The sequence below is a fragment of the Halichoerus grypus genome, chromosome 5 (genome assembly GCF_964656455.1).
Source record: "Halichoerus grypus chromosome 5, mHalGry1.hap1.1, whole genome shotgun sequence".
NCBI lineage: Eukaryota > Metazoa > Chordata > Mammalia > Carnivora > Phocidae > Halichoerus > Halichoerus grypus.
In genome coordinates, this window is record NC_135716.1 from 44,080,035 (window position 1) to 44,102,392 (window position 22,358).

At 36.6% G+C, this 22,358-nt stretch overlaps 2 protein-coding genes across 3 annotated transcripts in view; one reads left to right on the plus strand and one right to left on the minus strand.

The window, feature by feature from the left end:
* The window catches only part of LOC118551422 (uncharacterized protein C8orf88), a 40,491-nt gene extending 29,708 nt beyond the window's left edge, over window positions 1–10,783 (plus strand). For both annotated transcript variants that reach the window (XM_078072238.1, XM_078072239.1), the window contains 2 exons: window positions 8,843–8,949; window positions 10,373–10,783. In XM_078072238.1, coding sequence (XP_077928364.1) covers window positions 8,843–8,949; window positions 10,373–10,396 — 131 coding nt within the window. In that variant the 3' untranslated portion in view covers window positions 10,397–10,783. The remainder of the gene's footprint in view (window positions 1–8,842; window positions 8,950–10,372) is intronic.
* A 2,303-nt stretch (window positions 10,784–13,086) lies between these two features.
* NECAB1 (N-terminal EF-hand calcium binding protein 1) overlaps window positions 13,087–22,358 on the minus strand; it is a 198,880-nt gene continuing 189,608 nt past the window's right edge. Inside the window, exons 11-13 of the mRNA XM_036117181.2 lie at window positions 18,199–18,276; window positions 17,039–17,130; window positions 13,087–13,882 (exon numbers count right to left, since the gene is read on the minus strand). Coding sequence (XP_035973074.1) covers window positions 13,857–13,882; window positions 17,039–17,130; window positions 18,199–18,276 — 196 coding nt within the window. The 3' untranslated portion in view covers window positions 13,087–13,856. The remainder of the gene's footprint in view (window positions 13,883–17,038; window positions 17,131–18,198; window positions 18,277–22,358) is intronic.

The following is a 22,358-nucleotide window of genomic DNA, read 5'->3' on the forward strand; positions in this document are numbered from 1 at the left end:
TTTCAAAGAACCAGCTCCTAGTTTCGTTGATCTGTTGTACTGTTCTTTTGGTTTCTATTTCATTGATTTCTGCTCTGATCTTTATTATTTCTCTTCTCCTGCTGGGTTTAGGCTTTATTTGCTGTTCTTTCTCCAGCTCCTTTAGGTGTAGGGTTAGGTTGTGTACTTGAGACCTTTCTTGTTTCTTGAGAAAGGCTTGTATTACTATATACTTTCCTCTTAGGACTGCCTTTGCTGCATCCCAAAGATTTTGAACATTTGTGTTTTCATTTTCATTGGTTTCCATGAATTTTTTAAATTCTTCTTTAATTTCCTGGTTGACCCATTCATTCTTTAGTAGGATGCTCTTCAGCCTCCATGTATTTGAGTTCTTTCTGACTTTCCTCTTGTGATTGAGTTCTAGTTTCAAAGCATTGTGGTCTGAAAATAGGCAGGGAATGATCCCAATCTTTTGGTACCGGTTGAGACCTGATTTATGACCTAGGATGTGATCTATTCTGGAAATGTTCCATGGGCACTAGAGAAGAATGTGTATTCCGTTGCTTTGGGATGGAATGTTCTGAATATGTCTGTGAAGTCCATTTGGTCCAGTGTGTCATTTAAAGTCTTTATTTCCTTGTTGATCTTTTGCTTAGATGATCTGTCCATTTCAGTGAGGGGGGTGTTAAAGTCCCCCACTCTTATTGTATTGTTGTCAATGTGTTTCTTTGCTTTTGTTATTAATTGCCTTATATAATTGGCTGCTCCCATGTTAGGGGCATAGATATGTACAATTGTTAGATCTTCTTGTTGGATAGACCCTTTAAGTAGGATATAGTGTCCTTCCTCATCTCTTATTATAGTCTTTGGTTTAAAATCTAATTTGTCTGATAGAAGGATTGCCACCCCAGCTTTCTTTTAGTGTCCATTAGCATGGTAAATGGTTTTCCACCCCCTCACTTTCAATCTGGGGGTGTCTTTGAGTCTAAAATGAGTCTCTTGCAGACAGCATATCAATGGGTCTTGTTTTTTATCCAATCTGATAGCCTGTGTCTTTTGATTGGGGCATTTAGCCCATTTACGTTCAGGGTAACTACTGAAAGATATGAATTTAGTGCCATTGTATTGCCTGTAAGGGGACTGTTACTGTATATTGTCTGTGTTCCTTTCTGGTCTATGTTGCTTTTAGGCTCTCTCTTTGCTTAGAGGACCCCTTTCAATATTTCTTGTAGGGCTGGTTTTGTGTTTGCAAATTCCTTTAGTTTTTGTTTGTCCTGGAAGCTTTTTATCTCTCCTTCTATTTTCAGTGACAGCCTAGCTGGATATAGTATTCTTGGCTGCATATTTTTCTCATTTAGTGCTCTGAATATATCCTGCCAGTCCTTTCTGGCCTGCCAGGTCTCTGTGGATAGGTCTGTTGCCAATCTAATGTTTCTACCATTGTAGGTTACATATCTCTTCTCCCGAGCTGCTTTCAGGATTTTCTCTTTGTCTCTGAGACTCGTAAATTTTACTATTAGATGGGGTGTTGACCTATTTTTATTGATTTTGAGAGGGGTTCTCTGTGCTTCCTGGATTATGATGCTTGTTTCCTTCCCTAAATTAGGGAAGTTCTCTGCTATAATTTGCTCCAGTATACCTTCTGCCCCTCTCTTTCTTTCTTCTTCTTCTGGGAATCCAATTATTCTAATGTTGTTTCGTCTTATGGTATCGCTTATCTCTCGAATTCTGTCCTTGTGATCCAATAGTTGTTTATCTCTCTTTTTCTCAGCTTCTTTATTTTCCATCATTTGGTCTTCTGTATCACTGATTCTCTCTTCTGCCTCATTTATCCTAGCAGTTAGCGCCCCCATTTTTGATTGCACCTCATTAATAGCCTTTTTGATTTCAACTTGGTTAGATTTTAGTTCTTTTATTTCTCCATAAAGGGTTTCTCTAATAAATTCCATGCTTTTTTCAAGCCCAGCTAGTATCTTTAAAGTCATGATTCTGAACTCTAGATCCGACATCATACTAATGTCCGTATTGAGTAGGTCCCTGGCAGTCGGTACTACCTCTTGTTCTTTTTGTTGAGGTGATTTTTACCGTCTTGTCATTTTGTCCAGAGGAGAATAGGTGCATGAGAGAACAAAATGCTAACAGGGTAACAGCATCCCCAGAAAATATACTCTAAACAAATCAGGAAAGACCTGAAGCCGGGGGAAAAGAAAGGGAAAGAAAGAAAAAAGAAAAAGAAAAAGATAAAAACAAACAAAAACAGAACAAAACAAAAAAAACCAGAATATGATCAAATATGATCAGGCTGGTGCATAGATCTGTGCCACACACTAGATTTTGGGTTTATTTTGGTCTGTTAGAAGAAAGTTCCTCCCAAAATTTTAAAGAAAGAAAAACTTATATATGTACAAAAATAAGGGTTGATATGATGCAGGGATGGAATATGACTGTAAAGATGAAAATTATAAAAAATTTTATAAAAGGAATTGGTAAGTTTTTTGAAAAAGAGGATTTTTTTAAAAAAGGGGAGAGAATGTGATCAGGCAGAAGAGTAGAACAAAACCATACACTAGAGATTTAGGGTATATTTTGATCTGTTAGAAGAAACTATCTCAAAATTTTAAGGAGAGAACAACTTATATATATATGCCAAAAATAAGGGTAGCTACTATGAAGGGATAGAATATGACGCTAAAAATGAAAAATAAAAATGTTTTTTAAAAAAGGGATTGATAAGATGTTGGTTGAAAAAGGGAAAAAGAAAAATTAAAAAAAAATAAAGACAGTTAAAAAAAAAGATTAACTTTGAAAGACTAAAGAATCATGGTAAAAAAGCCATGGATTCTATGTGCAGTATTCCCCTAGCACTGGAGTTCTGCCGTTCTCATTGATGGGTAAACTTGGTCTTGGCTGGCTGTTCTCACTGATCTTCTGGGGGAGGGGCCTGTTGCCGTGGTTCCCAAATGTCTTTGCCGGGGGCGGAATTGCCCCGCCCTTGCCGGTCAGGGCTAAGTAATCTGCTCAGGTTTGCTCTTGGGAGCTTTGTTCCCTGCAAGCTTTCCGTACAGCTTTGGAGGCTGAGAGTGAAAATGGCAGCCTCCCAATCTCCGCCCTGGAGGAGCCGAGAACTTGGGGCCCGCTCCTCAGCGAGCCCCCAGAGAAAAGCAGTCAATTACTCCCCTCTCCCAGGTCTCCGGCAGCACTCCATGCTCAACTGGCCTGTGACCAAGCGTTTCTATCTCTGGCACCCGACCCCGTGTGGAGTCTCCAAACCCAGCAGATCACTGCGGTGGGCTCCCGCGCTGCTCCTCCCAGGGGAGGAAGGGGAGTCTACCCGGATCTGCCCCTTGTTGGGCCCCTGCTGGAGGAGCAGTGGCCCGACTGTGCCGTGGATCACGGTGTATGGCAACCCCGAGCTGGGAGCCCGCGCCTCAGCTCCGTCTCTGTAGCCGGCTTCCCTGCTCTGATACCTGGGAGCTCTGCCGCACTCAGGCACCGCCGGTCTTTCTGTGACCTGAGGGTCCTGAGACCACACTGTCCCAGCGAGGGTTCCACCCCCTGCTTAGCCACTGGAGCGACGTCCCTCAGCGGAGCCGACTTCTAAAAGTTCCGATTTTGTGCTCTGCGGCTCTATTATTTGTCAGAAGAGGCCACCGGAGGCCCCCTCCCCCGCCGTCTATCCTCCCGAATATTGCCTCGGATTCACTTCTCCTCTCGTCCTACCTTCCAGAAAGTGGTCGCTTTTCTGTTCAGAGTTGTTGCTATTCTTTTCTTTGATCTCCTGTTGAGTTTGTAGGTGTTCAGAATGGTTTGATCCCTATCCAGCTGAATTCCTGAGACCAGACGAAATCCAGGTCTCCTGCTCCTCCGCCATCTTGCTCCACCCCTCGTATCTCTTTTTTTCTATTTAACATCTACAATCTGTGGTCAACCCCTTTTTTTAAAAAAAAAAATTATGTATTTTAGAGAGGGAGAAAGAACCGGGGGCAGGGGTGCGGAAAGAGGGGCAGAGGGAGAGGGGAGAGAGAATCTTAAGCAGAGCCCGACATGGGGCTTGATCCCATGACCCTGAGATTTTTGACTTGAGCCAAAACCAAGAACAGGACACTTAATTGTGCCACCCAGGTGCCCCTGGACAACCCGTTTTTGATCCTTGGCATTTGTTTTTTGTGTGCTTTTCTGCATCAATTAATCTAGCCTAAGATTTGTCAAATTCATTTCTCTTTTTCAAAGAACCAGCTTTTGCATTTTAATTTTACATATTTTCTATTTTGGTGATATCTACTTATAAATTTCTTTCTTAAGGTTTAGTTCTTCTTTTTCTAGCATTTTAAAATGGATTGTTAGGTCATTTGTTGTAGATATATCTTATAAGAATTTATAAATTTCTATTGGAGCACCACTTTAGATGTACTCCACAAATTTTGGTGTATAGTGTCATTCACTTTAAAATATTTTTAATTTCCTCATTAATTTATCTTTGACTTGTGAGTTATTTTAAAGTATGTTATTTAATTTCTAAGATACTTGAAGTTTTTCTGGATTTATTATAGATTTCTTAATTTTGTTATCAGAGAATATAGTGTGTATGATTTCAAGTCTCAAATTTATTTTTTTAGCATTGTTTTATTGAAACACAATTGACATATACATTATATTAGTTTCAGGTGTACAACATAATGATTCAAAATTTGTATATATTGGGAAATGACCATCTCAATAAGTCTACTTAACATCTGTCACCATACATATTTCCAATTTTTTTATCTCCTGTTGTACTCTCTTGGCAACTTTCATATGTGTGGTACAATATTATTAACTACAGTCACCATGGTGCATATTATCCCCATGACTTACTTATTTTATAACTGGAAATTTGTACCTTTTTACCACATTTCCCCACTTTGCACATGTTCCACCTCCTGACTCTGGCAACCTCCAATTTGTTCAGTGACCTTAGTTAAGATTCCACATATAAGTGAGGTTGTGCTGTATTTGTCTTTCTCCATTTGACTTCTTTCACTTCACTTAATACTAAGTTCATCCATATTGTCACAAATGGCAAGATTTCATTCTTTTTCATGGTTGAGTAATACTCTTGTGTGTATGTGTGTATATGTATATGTATATATATATATACACACACACCACATTTTCTTTATCCATTCCTATATCAGTTAACAGGTTGCTTCCATACTTTGGCTATTGTAAATAATGCTGCAGTGAACGTGGGGGTACATTATGTTTTTGAATTAGTGTTTTTGTTTTCTATGGGTAAATATCCAAAGTGGAATTGCTGGATTTTCTATTTCTATTTTTATTTTTTTTGAAGAACCTTCAATACTGTGTTTCATAGTGGCTGTACCAGTTTGCATTATTTTCTCCATATCCTTGTCAATGTTTGCTATTTTTTGTCTTTTTGATATACTAGCTATTTTGACTGGTGTGAAGTGATAGGTCATTGTGGTTTTGATTTATATTTCTCTGATGCTTGAATGTTGAGCATATTTTCTTGTGTCTTTTTGCCATCTGTATGTCTTCTTTGGAAAAATGTCTATTCAGGTTCTCTGACCAATTTTAATTGGATTTATTTTGGTGTTGAGTTGTAGAGTTCTTTATATATTTTAGATATTAACCCCTTATCAGTGTATCATTTTCAAATATCTTCTGTTTGGTAGGTTGTCTTTCAATTTTGTTGGTTTCTTTTGCCTTGCAAAAGCTTTTTAATTTGATGTAGTCCCAATTGTTTATTTTTGCTTTTGTTTCCCTTGCCTAATGAGACAGGTCTAAAATAATATTGCTAAGACTGAGGTCCAAGAGATTACTACCTTTTATTTTATTTTAGGAGTTTTATGGTTTTAAGTCTTACTTTTAGCTCTTTCATCCATTTTGAGTTTATTTTTGTGTGGTATAAGAAAGCAGTCAAGTTTCATTCTTTTATATATTGCCGTCCAGTTTTCCAGCACCGTGTTGAGTGTTTTTTTTTTTTAAAGATTCTCTTTGTTTATTTGAGAGAGAGTGGTCAGAGCACGCGCGGGGGGCGGGGTGGTGCTTGGCAGAGGGAGAGGGAGAAGACGACTCCCTGCTGAGTGGGGAGCCTGACGCAGTGCTCAATCCTAAGCCGAAGGCAGACACTTAACCAACTGAACCACCCAGGTCCCCCTTGAAGAGACTGTCTTTTCCCCATTGTGTATTTTTGACTCTTTATCATAGATTAATTGACAATATAAGTGTGGGTTTGTTTCTGGGCTTCCTGTTCTGTTCCATTTGATCTCTAGGTCTTTTTTTGGAGCGGGTACCATAGTGTTTTCATAGCTTTCTAGTATAGTTTGAAATTGGAGTGTGATTCCTCTAGTTTTGTTCTTTGTTCAAGATAGATTTGACTGCTCATGGTCTTTCTTGGTTCCACATGTTTTAGGATTTTTTTTGTTGTTCTAGTTCTGTGAAAAATGCCATTAATATTTTAGTAGGGATTGCATTAAATCTGTAAATTGCTTTGAGTAATATGAACATTTTAACAATATCAATTATTCCAGTCCATGAGCATGGAATATCTTTCCATTTATTTGTATCATCTTCAGTTTCTTTCATCAATGTGCTATAGTTTTTAGAGTATAGGGTTTTTTACCTCCTTGGCTAAATTTATTCCTATTTTATTTTTCTAATGCAGTTGTAAATGGGATTGTTTTCTTAATTTGTCTTCCTGTTAATTTGTAATTAGTGTATAGAAACATAATAGATTTCTGTATTTTAACTGTATTCTGCATCTTACTGAATTCACTTAGAGGTTTTTTATGGAGTCTTTAGGGTTTTCCATATAAAGTATCATGTCATCTGCAAATAGTGACAGCTTTACATCTTCCTTACCAATTTGGATGCTTTGTATTACTTGTCTGATTGTTGTGGCTATGATTTCCTGTATTATGCTGAATAAAAGTGACAAGAGTGGATATCCTTGTCTTGTTCCTGATCTTAGAGAATGGAGCACTGGGTGTTATACGCAAGCAATGAATCAGGGAACACTACATCAAAAACTAATGATGTAATATATGGTGATTAACATAACATAATAAAATTTAAAAAAAAAGCTTTCAACTTTTACCATTGCGTATGATTTTAACTGTGGGTTCATCCTACTTGGGTTTTATTATGTTGAGGGATGTTTCCTCTGTACCCACTCTGATCTATTTAATGTATAGTTGAATTTTGTTTGCTAATATTTTGTTGAGGATTTTTGCATCTATGTTAATCAAGGCCTGAATTTTTTTGTGGCATCCTTTGAGAAAAGGATGTATCAGGGTAATGCTAGTCTCATGAGTTTAGAAGAGTTTGGAAGAGTTTCAGAAGGATCGGTCTTAATTCTTGTTTGAATGTTTGGTAGAATTCGTCTGGTCCTGGATTTTTGTTTGTTAGGAGGTTTTTGATTACTGATACAATCTCCTTACTAATAATTTGTTCAGATTTTCTCTTCTCTGAAAATGTCTTTTAACCTCACATGATTCAATCTCACACGACTACCCTTTACTTCAGATGACAATTGCAAGTAGTAGGTCCCCAGATTATTCAAAACTTCTGTCCAACTTGGCTATAAATTAGAGGTTAAGTGTCCCTTCTTGGACTTGATCATTTGCTAGAACAGCTCACAGAACTTAGGGAAAACTAACACTTAACCAGCTTATTATATAATAAAAGATATGATAAAGGATACAGATGAAGAACCAAATGAAGAGATACATAGGGCGAGATCTAGAAGAGTCCCAAGTGCAGGAGCTTCTGTCCCTGTGGAGTTGGGGTGTTCCACCCTCCTGGTACATGGATGTGTTCATCAACCCAGAAACTCTCCAAACCCCATACTTTGGGGATTTTTATGGAGGCATCATCATGTGGCATGATCAATCATTAACTCAATCTCTAGCCCTTCCCCTTCTAGGAAGAGGTTGGGGGTAGGACTGAAAGTCTCAAGCTTCTAATCATGGCTTGATCTTTCTGTTGACCAACCTCTGTCCAGGGCCCACCAAAAGTCACCTCATTAGAATGAAGGTCATTTCTGTCACCCAGGAAAATTCAAGGGATTTAAGAGCTCTATGTCCGGAAGTAGGGTCAAAAACCAAATCCTAGAACAAAAGATGCTCCTAAGTACTCTTATCATTTAAAGAAATTACAAGGGTTTTAGGAGCTTTGTGCAAGGAACCAGAGATGGAGATAGGTAGATATTTTTTTCTGTTTCACAGTACGGGATTCTAGCTTGTCAGTTCTTTTCTATTAGCACTTTAAAGATATTGCTCTGCTGTTTCTGGCTCAGCAAGTGATCTTTTATGGTGACAGTTTCTGATGAGAAATATGCAGATATTTGAAGCATTGTTTTTATTCTCCTTTAAAGATAGGGACCCTGTCTTGGATCTTTTTCACCATTACCTAGCACATCTCTGATATGTAGATGTACAATAAATTTTTCTTGAATTTATTTTGATTGTATTACATCTTAAGCTTGTCTAGTCTTAATTTAATTAGGGTTCTATTTTGGCAGGATCGGAATTGCCCAACATGTATTATTGCCGTTAAACTTTATAAGATCCCTTCACTAGATATGAATAACCAGATGAAAGAAACCATTGCATAACTGATTTTTTGAAATGTTTCTCTCCCAATTTTCCTTCATTACCTGGCTTCCTTTCCATGTAAAAGGAAAAAAGGAGGCAGTAGATACTTATCAAAATTACTTGCTTCTCTTCTCTTTTGCATAGAAACTACTCATCACTTTATAAAATAATGGACTATTAAGGGACATTCAGAAAACAATGAGCCAAAAAGTGTTCTGGGAGAGTTCTTTATTTTATAACATTAATCTTATGTTTAATATCTATAGAGAGAATTAAATACAGCAGAGATTTCCTGTTGAAGCTCTCAAGTGTTTCCATCTGCAGAAAAAAACCAGACTTTCTGCCTGATCATCCCATTGTACTTCAAAAACCAGTAAGTAGTTCTAATTTTGTATTAATTCTAAAATATTTGTCTTTAGTATTTTCACTGGATTCTCTCCCTAGATTTTAAATCTTATTGTGGAATATAATTCAGAAAAGCAGGTAAATCTAAATGTATAATATAACCAATTACTGTAAGTAATTACCATGCTGGTCAAGAAACAGAATGGAATTCTATTTTAAGAAATATTTTTTTCCATTGAAAGATAGAGCCTAAAAGTTGTATTGTTTTTCATTTAAGTTCTGTAATCCATCTGCAGTGATTTTACTGTATGATGTAAGGTAGGGGTCAAGTTTTATTTTTTTCTACATGGATATCTAGTCATCCTAGCAATATTTACTGAAAGGACAGTCCTCTGCCACCTTTGTGGCAATATATGTGTGATCTGTTTCTGGGCCCTTTACTCTTCTCAGTTCGTCTTTTTATATAGTAAAACAAGTCACCCCACTTACTCTTTGGTGTGTTTTTGCTGTTCTTAGTGCTTTATATTTGTGTCACTGCATCAAATTTCATCAAAATAAATACAATAAATACACCTCTTTTAGCCCATTGATTGGAAACTGACAGGAGTTTTGGTATCAGGCTTGGGTTAAAATTGTAGCTTCACCTTGTGTTCTAGTATACCGCTCAAACTTAAGTCACTTAACCTTGAACCTCAGTTTTGTGATTGCCGAGGTTGGATAATGTATAGAAGGACTTGGATAGTACTTAGCGTTCTCATTATGCACTTAGTAAATTGTCTATTTCCATTTTGACTAGAATTTAGAGTTTTCACAAACTTTTTTTATATGGGTAAAAGTATTCTATTGAGATGAACTCAGAATATAAGTATGCTGAGAGTGGCTCAAATAACATACCACCCGTGCTCTCCATTTTTGGGATTTCTAACCCTTTGGAATACAAAGCCTCTTTTCCTCTTAAAACTGCTTAACTTGTAGAACTTTTAAGCAGAAATTTAAGTTCCTTTCATAACCTCGCACACAGGAATATTTTATCATCATGAAAAATGTTAATGATGATAGGAAAATTTTCCCACCTGTTCAGAAAAAAATCTTAGGAGTATGTATGAATAAAGTTAACTTGAGTGCTATATAAAATATGGTCACTTTTTCATTTGCAGACTTATTTATTTTGTAAATAAAATTTTGACATACATATTATTTTGAACACGCCAGGTACCACAACAGCAGAACAGGTTTGGAATACAATCTAGTATATTTAAAAATGAATTACATATTTTTTAAACATAGAACTGTTTTGACAAATTCCAGTTACTTTAATACTTTCTATGGTAACATGCATTTAAGATCTGTAAACACTTAATAGGATCACAGTATTTGGTTTGATAAACTAAGTAGTAAAAACTGTATTTATTCAAATTAATTGATAAATTAACTTTTCTTCTATGTTACAGGAAAACCACCAAAGTTTTAAGTAGCATTTTAAGAACAGATGAATTTGAAGATAAAGAATTATTCGTTTTCTATTTTGGACACCTGCAAATGAAGTGGATCTAGTAACAATAACTGTAATGGACTGTGACAATTCAGTTTATTTTTAATTTTGATGGTTGGGTATTTGGTTTCTCCTAAAATGAGAAAGATATTTTAAACTATAAAGAATTTTCTAATCACTTTCAGCTTTGCAGGCAGTTTCCTGCATAAATTGGAAAGTAACACTGGAAAGTAAGAATTTGGTTAGTAAAGTGGGAAGGCTGTATTTATAATTTGCATGCTACTTGCAATTTTTTTTTCATCTCTTGTAATAATGGAATGGAAATGTAAGCTGTAAAGATTCTCAAATATAAAGTATTTGCTATGATGTATATATGGCACATAATTTCTTGTTGCTTTTAAAGTTGGCTTTTGTTCTGTTTTCCACTGATTTCCTACCAGCACTCTGAAAGGATCTTCACAGTCTCTCCAGAGGCTTAAAATGACCCAGGATGTTCAATGCATAGTTCTCAATGACAGGAAGGAGAATATTTTAATAGGTATTTCTTTGGTCTCTAGGTTTTTGATAAAATTGTTTAAGATTCATAATTACTAGCAGAGATTGACAATTTGGAAACAATGAAACTTAAGGTGAAAAATAGCTGCTACTTGTCTGTAATCAGACCCCATGAACAGAAGTTGGGCAATTGCAAAATAAAACTGATATTTCCAAAAAAGGAAAAATTTAGGCATTTGCAAATAACTGAGGTACATTGTTTCAATTCTATAATTTATGACAAGAACATGTATGGATGAAGAATTTGGGGGCTAAAATTTAGCTCCTAGAAATTTTATATAATAAATCTCCTGCATTTTGTCACTCTGGATGTTACTGTTGAAAAAAAGTTTCTTCCAGCATAGTGTCAAAAAAAATTGCTGATATAAAGGTAAGTGTAAACTCTCCCTACTTCTATTGTCTCAGATCCCCAGGTCTACTGGCAAGGCATTCAAGACCATCATTTGGCAGAAAGTTTATGATAAACTGAATTCTGAACTCCTAAAACCACTGGTCTTTGGGCTTGTTACCTGGATTCAAGCTTTAGTCCATGGTAGGCTTCCCATTTTGGTCTTTTAGTACACTACTTTTTATTAGTTTCCCAGAAATTTTTTTTTTGTAAATAGGGAAAAAAAAATACAGTAAAACCATAAATTTATGGGTTACTTAAAAATGATACATTTAAACCTAGGGCCCAGATTTTTCATTTATTTTTTGTCCTATTTTCTCTTTATATTATTGTAGGTTCCAGTGTGTATATATGTATATACACACACACACAATTTATGTATAAAGAGCTGGAGCCAGTATTAACATAATTAAATTGGTTTGCTTTATTATTTACCTATTCTCAAAGTTTTTTTTTTACTCTAGTTAAAAAAAACGATGATAGAACCTATTCCAGTTTGGAATCTTTAGAGCCCTTCCGCTCAGCACTGTTACTGAGGGCAGAAACCTTTTTAAAGTCATACCACCATTGTACTTTGGAAACTGCCTCACACTTAAAAGACTTAGGTACTTTCTGAATCTAATATTGAAATATGTTTTGATTGGCTATAATTTGTATTTTTTGAAACCATTCATAACCAACCCTTTCAAGAAGAGTTTTAGGTCAAAAGTCACTGTATATAATCAGAGTGAGATTGCAAAGACTGTTATATTATCTGTTTGCCTTTGTACATATGTATAGCTTGTTTGAATAATCATTGTACATCTCCATTAATGTTCTCTGCTTTGTATATAAATTAAAAGAGTTGAGCCAGGTGTTGTTTCATAGTGTTTGTCATCTTTAGAAATGACCAGAGACAGACAGACATATATATACACACACACATTTGTGTCTGTGTGTGTGTATATGTCAAAATTTACTGCCCTTGTCTCATAGAAGCTATGAAAACAATTTTTACTTAGATGGATGAGGACTGAGGGGTATACAAAGGTATACCTTTGATTGAAGCTAATATTCCATAAATTCGTTTGAGAAAATATTTTAGGTCAAATTTTATATTTAAAAATATAATTTAGTTCAACCTTCTGAGTTTTCCCAACAGTAAAAAAAAAAAAAGAAGAAAATTACAGTTTTTCCTTGAAGACCTGTGGTTTCAAAGGAATTTGGACTATAGAATAACATGGTAACAAACTTCATATGCCCTGGATTTTTATTAGCAGCATTTATCAGAAGACATTTTATTAAAAATATATGAGCTTGTATAGCAAATATATTAGGTACACAGAACACACCAACTGTTCTGGTGAAACTAGAATTGTCATTCTAGTGTTGAAATTGGAAAAAAGTTTTCTGTCTAGTACCTTCCCTATTTTATTACTTCCTTAAAGTTTTGTGCTTGTTTTATATTTCTTCTTTGTTTACTGAGGTTAAAATTTTATTATTTAAATATTTTGAAATTATTATTTAAATGCAAATGTCTCTTTTTCGTAAGAAAATTAGTCCTCTGGATCATATGCCAAAAAATTTGAATCAGATTTTCTCAAAGTAAAATTCTCCTATTTTCTTGATTTGTTGAACTTACATATAAGGGAATTATGATGCTAATAAATGATATAATGGTGTTACAGTACTAAATGGTACCCTATCACAGAATTGTTCACTTGTGAAAAACCAGTTTATAACCTGATAGGTATATAGAGTCTATAGATTACAGCCAAGACTGTTGTATGCTCATGTATTAACATTTTTTTTTTTTTTTTTAGCTTAAACAACAGAAAAGTGTTTTCTTACAGTTCTAGAGACTGGAAGTCCAAGATCAAGGTGCTAGCAAGGTTGATTTCTTCTGAGGCCTCTCCTGGCTGGCTGTTGGCACCTTCTTTCTGTGACCTCATGTGGCCTTTTCTTTGTGCACTTGCTGTCACTCTCTCTGCACATAAGGGCACCATGTTGGGTCACATACTAGCTTTTTCAGTAAAGTGAATACTCATAAGATCATGAGTTGGGAATGGAGTGAGCACTACCAAAGAATAAAGTTCATTCACAGAAAATCAGTTACTTAAAAATGACAAAACACTGATTTAACCTTGATAGTTTATGACAAATCTACAAAAGCTATATCCTATGCAGTGATACTCTAAAAGTTTCCACTTCAATTATTTTTTATCATTTCTTTTTCACAATTTTTTTCCTTTATGTGTACTTTTTTTCACATATTAGGATTTTGCCACTAAAGGGTTTTAGGTTACAATGTAGCAAAACAGCAAAAATTGAGAATAGTGAACTTCAAAAATTTAGCTAAACTTCACATGAAAGATATAGAAGACATTTTAGAAGAGTGCACATCTTAAATATATTAAACAAAAGTAGAGTAGATTGTAACTGCAGAGAATTTTCTAATTCACATTTTAGATTAGAATACTTGTTTTGCACTTAGAACCATAAAGAAAATGTCTAGGAACATCTAGTTGTTCAGGATCCACCATGAAGCTGAAAAGAGAAAAACAACTATTATTAAATGAAAATAATTGCCAGGGTAAGTTAGTTCAAGGTGTAATCATTCTTAAAGAGACTATTTTCTCCCACCTTTAGTCTGCATAATTATCTTTCAAGTTAGTCACTATTTCCTATTTGAACCAAGATTGAACCCTTCCTATGCAATACTTGTACTAGATCTTTTGGCACTTGGTCATAGTCTGTTTTGTTTATGAATGGAGCTTATCTTGGCAATGAGATTATAAATGCCCTGAAGATGAAATCATGTTGTTTTAATCTACCCAGTACTGGCAGCAGTTTGGGAATGTAAGATACTTTTACATAACAATTTCAGAAAGATTGGGTATAAGCACGTGGATGTGTTTTAAATATTTTTTAGTATATATTGTAAGATTGAAAATGTTTTCACCAGTGAATATAAATATCCCAAAGACAAATCTATGGCAAAGAAGTAAGACTGGTGGAATGCTGTGAGAAACAGACAAATGGAAAGGACTGAAATTTGTTTGCAAATCTATTTAAGAGATATACTGGTTGGCAATAGATCTTAACTTTCTTGTGTATCTTCTTTTCTCATAGCCAAGGCCTTTCTCATTTGCCAAGGGATATTCTGCTCCACAGACTGAATTCTTCATATTTTGGCCTGCCTGGGGGTTTTATTATGATGGCTAGTGGGCCTGTTTGGCTATACTCCATTATGTCTCATTTGAATGATTTTGATATTTGAGAGTCCATAGGAATATATTTCTTAAGATGTTTCTTAGGTAAACCACTTAGAAACTTAATAAAAAAAGCAATCTTATCAGAAATCATAATTTGTGAGTTAAATTAAAAATACAAACCTACCCATCTCTGTATAATAGGTATTATTTTTCAGATTTTTATTTTAGGTCTAAATATGTACAGTTGAAATGCTTTTAATTGTTTTTATTTTAGCTTTCATATAACAAAATTCATAAGACTGGTTACTAAAAATATTAGAAGTCATATGGCCATTAAAACTTTAATATTTATAAGCTAATTCCAGCTGTCTGTCCAGGGAGGTGTGTCTGCTGTTGCTATTTATAAAACTATCACAATTAAAAAAAAAAAAAAGAATAGGATGCCCCAAATAGGTGTTAGAAATCAAACCTATCTTTTCTTTTTGTTCTTCCAAATTTCAGTGGTCACTTTTGAAATTAGATGTGATAAGAAAATTAATGCAAAATAGGGTAACAAAAAAGGCATTAAACTGCATTGAATTTGGGTTCTGAGAATAAGAACTGATCCAATATTATTTGTGCCCAACTTTTCTCTCTAAATTAGGGAATACTGTGAGAGAGAAAGAATAATAAAAAAAATTCAGCCATATTAATGGTTTTCTTATTTGAGGATTAAATCAGAGATATTCAGCAAGAGAAATTTTGCAAGTCCACAAACCTGTCCTTAAGAGCTAGAGTAAGTATATACCTAAAGCTCAGGCAGAGATGATAGGTCTGCTGACTGGAAAGCATTCACACCTGATCTCCCCCATCTCACCTACCTTCAATTCCAGAATTTATCTTTTCACTTTCCATTTATTCCCCAGTCCATCAAAATCTACCCCAATTTTTAAATTCCTACCACTGTATTGAAACTGTTCTCTTGAACAGTGACCTCTTGTCAAATCCAGTTTTCAGTCCCATTCTCTTCAGTCCCACCCCACTACACAGGCCCCTGACAAGCACTGTGCCTTGCACGGTTATTTCTCTTTTGGTTTCCTTGCTTATCTACTACTCTGATTCTCCACCTCTGAGTGGTTCCCCTCTGTCTCCTTAATAAAGGAGGCTTTTCCCTCCCTTCTAAATAAAGGCATTTTCCTAGGCTTCTGTCAGGTATTTTTTTCTTACCTATACCCTTTCTCACTAAATCCAGGCTTCAAGTATCAACTTGCCGTGGTTAACTCCTGAAAACTGTATTGGCAAGGGAACTCTCTGGGTAGCTCCTGGTTCAGGTGCCTTTTTTTTCCTGGCCTAGATTATTGCCCTACCTGACCAATTTCTCACCTCTCCATGATACTCACCTTTCTCCCTCCTGCCAATTACTACTGATTAGAGCATTCACTACCCCTCTCAAAAACCTTTAATGATTCCTTATTACTAAGTTTAAACTCATTGTATTTTCAACCTCATTTCCTACACTCTTCTCTCTCTACAGGTAACATATAAGCCCTATGCCTTAGTCTTACCTTTGCACCAATTAGCCAAGAACATTTAACATTTCTTGCATTTGTTCATGTCTACAATTTATTTCTAGCAAAGTTTCCTCCATCTTTATTTGCCCAACTCACATTTTAAGTTCCAGCTCCAGAGTCATCTCTTTTTAAAAAACCGTTAAAGAAGCAAACCCTTCTCTAAATCCACATGCATATTATGACCAGCGGTAACTACTGTGTTATGCCCTGAGCTTGTTTTTTTTCTGCAAGCATTTGTCTTTCCTACTGAACAGAAAGCATTTTATGGGAAGGGACTAAATTTTTACTTTGCATTCTCTCTAGCTCCCGACATAATGTTTATTCAAAACTGGAACTCAGCACTAGTAAGGCTAAGCACCCCAGTATCCCCAGTACCTAGCACATAAAACACTCATTAAATATATTTAATTGGTGACTGGAAGGGTAGATGAACAAATGAATTTTGGTTCTCAATTATCTTAAGCCTTGGCCAGGCCAGACTTGTTAGACAATTTCATTTCAAATTTCTCTTTCCACTCTGCTTTCCAATTACAAATAATATTTTAACAGCTATTAAAATATTTCCAGCATAATTCTAATCTGCAGTCTATAGGTCACACATTTCAAATTTATTCAATACACTAAATTATAATATGGTAAAGCATTTGAATAATTTTTTTGGAAATGTCATGATTTGACTTCAAGTTTGTTAGATTACTGAATGTGACCAGAAAAGGACTAATATTAAGTTTAATATAGTCAGGAATACAAACAGGATCAACTAAGGAGTAAAGATAATAGAATATATAGATCTCTTATTTCTTCCCCCGACTTTTAGATTTTAAGATCTAATAAAGAGAGCACCACTGATCAAGTTTGGGGGTAAGAAAATACTATCTTTTAAAAAGCAAAAGACAATACAAAAGCATATAGAAGCACTGTGAAACCAGGATAATTACCAGGAACTAGCATAGTAGATGTGAGTTCTGGAGTTTCCAAGAAATCCACGTTGCTTCTTTGGAATGTCTTGCTATAATTCGTCTGAAGGTGGCTGTATAAATAATTATAGGTTAAGGTTGTACACTTTTATTACAATCTTTCTAAGTAGAGTGCAACAGAGTTTGAATTCATCAAGATGGCAAGGTTTTGGATGATTTGGATTAAGTGTCTGAATATAGACTTCTTTTTATGGTTATTTAGCCTTAAAAGTAATTTAACAATTGTCATCAGAAAAAAAAACTTCTTAAAGACTTTTAAAAACAGAAGAACATTAATTCCCGTGGAAAATAGAACAAAAGGAGAAAGACTTTAATTACAGAAAGAAGTTTAAACAGGAGAAAGAATATTTTGGCTGTCCGGATGATTAAAAAAATAGGATAGCTAAGAAGAGAGACTATAGATTTTCTAGGGAAAAAAAAGAAAAATCATCTATCTTAAAGTGTAGGCCTGGAGTACAAAATTGAGTAAGTTGCCTTTAAAGCTCCCTTCTGTGTTTGAAATTCTATTGGTGTCATTATGTATTATAGTTTTAAAATAGTCACAAAAAACTTTTAGGTGAAATATGTATAACTAAATTTCCAGGTATTCTATTACTTGTACAACATGATTTGATACACATTACATACTGTAGAATAGTTACCAAGAGATGTTGATTTTTTAATCGTTTCCAAACAATGTCTTTAATTCCCCCCCCTTTTTTTGCAGTTTAAAGATATTAAGCTATAATGGTCTTAACCGTTATATATAGTTTTACTGTAAAGTAAAATACCACAGAATTTATGAAAAATTAGACAGTAAAATTATTTTCTCATCCTTCCTTTTCTGTGTCCTTTGTCCACCCACCCTCCTGACACTTTAGACACCCACGACCCATATCTCTTACTTGAAAGCATCAGTAAAATGGTTATAAAGTAGGATCATTACCAAAAGTATTTGTGCTTTAAGAAGAAAGTGGTTTCTAATCCATGAGATAAATTCCTAAAAGGGTGGGATTTAGGAAAATGAACAAATGGGACAGATTTTAAGGTGAGGTAAAAGGAACAGAACTTTTCTTACAAGTTCTAAAAACATTATATATATTTCCCTCTCCCTACCCCCCCCAAAGCCTGTTATTACTTACCTATTCCACACACTGCTGTTCTCCCAAAACTCATAAATTATGTACCGAGATTCATTGGAAAGTTTCTGTATGGAAATACTGAAATGGAAAAGAAAAAGCGTAAGTAGCCACAGGAAATTAAAGACAAGAAGCAAATTAATTTTTCTTTTTTTTAAAAGATTTCAGTTATTTTAGAGAGTGCAAGCAAGCTCGAGTGGAGGGAGAGGCAGAGGGAGAGAATCTCAAGCACGGTTCACGATGAGCAAGGAGCCCTACATGGGACTTGATCTCACGACCCTGAGATCATGACCTGAGCTGAAATCAAGAGTTGGATGCTTAACTGACAGCCTACACAGGTGCCCTAAGGAGAAAACTAACTTTTCTAGGGGCGCCTGGGTGGCTCAGTCATTAAAGCGTCTGCCTTCGGCTCAGGTCATGATCCCAGGGTCCTGGGATCGAGCCCCACATTGGGCTCCCTGCTCAGCGGGAAGCCTGCTTCTCCCTCTCCCACTCCCCCTGCTTGTGTTCCCTCTCTCGCTTTGTCTCTCTCTGTCAAATAAATAAAATCTTAAAAAAAAACCAAAACAACTAACTTTTTAAATCATCTCTGTATGTGGTATGAAACAAGCTTACATATTCATATGGGAAACACCTATGGTACCTGCATGAAAATGAAAGTTTTGTGAAGAATTGATTAGTTCAATATGTCTGTATTGTTTGACATAATTTTTTAATTTTCTGGTTTGGCATCATGAAAATCATCTCAGTATATTATAGACATCACAAATACAACTTATATAAAATTTCATTCATTCAAAAGATTATCTGTTGTGTTATGGTTCCAAAAGCTTGAGTGCATGCCACTGCCCCTGCCCTCAAGTGCAGCTCTTTGAATCCTGTCTGCCTCCATAGCTCTTTCCAAATTCCTGGCCTTATCTCTCCTTGGATTGACTGCTGCAAGGCTTCTGGTTTGCCAGTGCCCATGGTTCGTTCTCTCTCTCTCTCTCTCTCTCTCACACACATACACACACACACACCTCTCAATTTTCTCTCCCGACTTTGAGAGTCCACATTCTAGCCATAATTGTAGTTTTTTTCTTTGTGTGCTTTTCCAATTTAGGGCAAATTTGTTCCTTGCAATTCTCTGACCAGCCTGAGAATGGCTAAAAGGCTATGTAATGTGTTTTGGAGGAGTTGGATTGGGGGTGTGCTGAAAAGACACATTGGGGTGAAGGCTGGATTTAATCCTGGAGCAATAAAGAACCACAGAAGGATTTAACACAGGGAGGTATCAGGGTTAGAGGTGGGTTTTAAAAGATCCTTCTGATGGTGGTGTGAGGTATCCCATGGAGAACAGTCAATACAGCACAGGAAGAAAAGCTAGAAGGGTCGTGAAATCGCTTAGGTGAGTGATGACAAAGATCCAAATTAAGGTAGAAAGGAGAAGGGGACAGATTTATAAATTTAAGGGAGAATGGGAGACAAATACAAAGATGCCTTTAAAAAATTAATTCCAGGGACTTCCAGGGAAGATGGTGGAGTACGAGGACTCTAAATTCACCTTGTCCCACAGATAGAACTAGATGACAGCCACCTCAGTATAAGTAACTCAGAAAATGACCCATAGACTGGCAGAACAGATTCTCCATAGCTAAATGTAGAGAAGAGATCACATCTAACTGTTGGGAGCTACAGGGACCATTGGACTGCCGGCAGAGGGGAGGGACACATAGGGGTAGAGGAGAGAGAAACAGACCCTCACAGTAGGAAGCCTGCAAGGGGAAGATGAATTTGGCTTTGAAAATCAGAAGAGCCAAATTTCATGAGTTCTTACAACCAGTGGGTCTTAAAACTTAGAATGTAAAAAATCAGCAGGGTTGGCTCTGGGAGAGCCTGGAGGGATTCTGAATCCCTACCCTTAAAGAGCACAACAAACAGCCCCATGAAGATACAGCATAGAAGCAGCAGTTTGAAAAAATGCCTGGAGTATACTTGTTTACTAATTTCAGGGCATGTGCTGGAGGGGCAGGGATCATTGGCAGACTTCTCCAGGAACACAGGAACAGGCAGGTGCCATTTCCCTCCCCTGATCCCCAGTATAAATACACAGCCACCTGTGGGAACCAGAGCAGCATGGACAATCCCTACGTAACTTGCTAATACTGTGCATCCTGCCCAGCCCCACCCCCCCCTGCATCCCTGCACTTAGGCAGATCCGCCCTCTCCAACTTGGCCTGTCTTGGTTCTGGTGGCTGCAGGTCCTTCCCACAGCAGACCAGGACAAACCTTGCTAACACCACACATCCAGCCCCTATTCGGCAGATCTGCCCCCTCCTAGATGCTCTTGGCCGGAGCCCATCCAAAGCAGAGCCATAAGCTTGGCTGTGTACAAGCAGCTCTGAGAGAGGCCAGCACCACTCCAAGGTGACGCCTGCCCCTGGGAAAGGGAGAGATAACCACATACACACCAGTCCAACTACAGCCCCAGCAGTGGGCTGAGGGCAGACGTCTGGTCTGACTGCAAGCCCTGCTCAACAATGAACAAAAACTTCTCGGGAGACAAAACAGTGAAAGTGCCCTGCGTTCAGTGCTACTATATTTCTGGCAAATGTCTGGTCTGACTCAACTCAAGCCCAAGGCAGCCCAAGACTGGCTCACTAACAGCACAGGGACCAGACTACTGCTGACAACAGGCTAAGAGAGCCATTGCTGATGACTAGACTGAAGGAAAAAGTGGCTCAGTCACAATAGCAGGGTGCACGAAACACACACAGGGGACACCCTTGAAGTGCCAGGTTCAGGTGAACAAGGGACACTGCAATGGAGGGCACTACAGGACCTCTTCTTCATAAGGCCACTACTTTCAGGAGCAGGAGACAGAGCTGACTTTCCTAATACATAGTAACAGACAGAGACAAATGAAGAGACAGAGGAACACATCCCAAATGGAAGAATAGGACAAAATCACAGCAAGAGGCCTAACTGAAATGGAGATAAGTAATATGCCTGGAGGAGAATGTTTTAAAGTACTGATCATAAAGATACTTACCGGATATGAGAAAAGAGTGGAGGACATCAGTGAGACCCTTAACAGTGAGACAGAAAACATAAAAAAAATAATTAGAAATGAACTCAATAAATGAAATAAAAATACACTAGATGGAATAAGGAGACTAGAGGATGCAGAAAAACAGATCAGTGACTTGGGAGGACAGTAATGGAAAGCAATCAAGCTGAACAGGAAGGAGAAAGAGAAAAAAATAATACAAAATGAATATAGACTTAGGGATCTCAGCAACACCATCAAGTTTACTAACATTCACATTATAAGGATCCCAGAAGTAGAAGAGAGGGAAAACAGGGCAGAAAATTTATTTGAATAAATAATAACTGAAACTTCCTGGTTCTAGGGAAGGAAACAGATATCCAGATCCAAAAAGCACAGAAAGACCCTAATGAAATCAACCCAAGAAGGTCCACACCATGACACATAATAATTAAAATGGCAAAAAGTAGTGAGAGAGAATTTAAAAGCAGCAAGAAAAAAAGAAAACAGTTATATATAAGGGAAACCACACAAAGCTATGAGCTGATTTTTCAGCAAGAAGGTTACAGGCTGGAAAGGAGTGGTGTGATACATTCAAAGTGCTGAAACAAAAGAATCTGCAGCCAAGAATACTCTATCCAGCAAGGCTATCATTCAGAATAGAAGGAGAGAGAAAGAGTTTCCCAGACAAAAGCTAAATTCATTACCATTAAACCAGCCGTACAAGAAATGTTAAAGGGGACTCTCTGAGTGGAAAGCAAAGACCGTAAGTAGGAGTAAGAAAAGAAGCACAAAAGAGTAAAATTAAGTACATATGTAAAAACTGGTCAAGAGACTCACAAAAGGTTGTAAAGTATGGCACCATATACCTAAAATTTGGGGGTAGACAACTAGGATAAATGGATAAATTCCTAGAAACAGAACTTCCCAAAACTGAAGAAGAAAGAAACAGAAAATTTAAACAGACTGATTACTAGCAATGAAATTGCATCAGTAATCAAAAAACTCCAACAAACAAAAGTCCAGGACCAGATGGCTTCATAGGTGAATTCTACCAAACATTTAAAGAAGAGTGAATACCTATTCTCAAACTATTCCAAAAAAATAGAAGAGGAGGCAAAGCTTCCAAATTCAT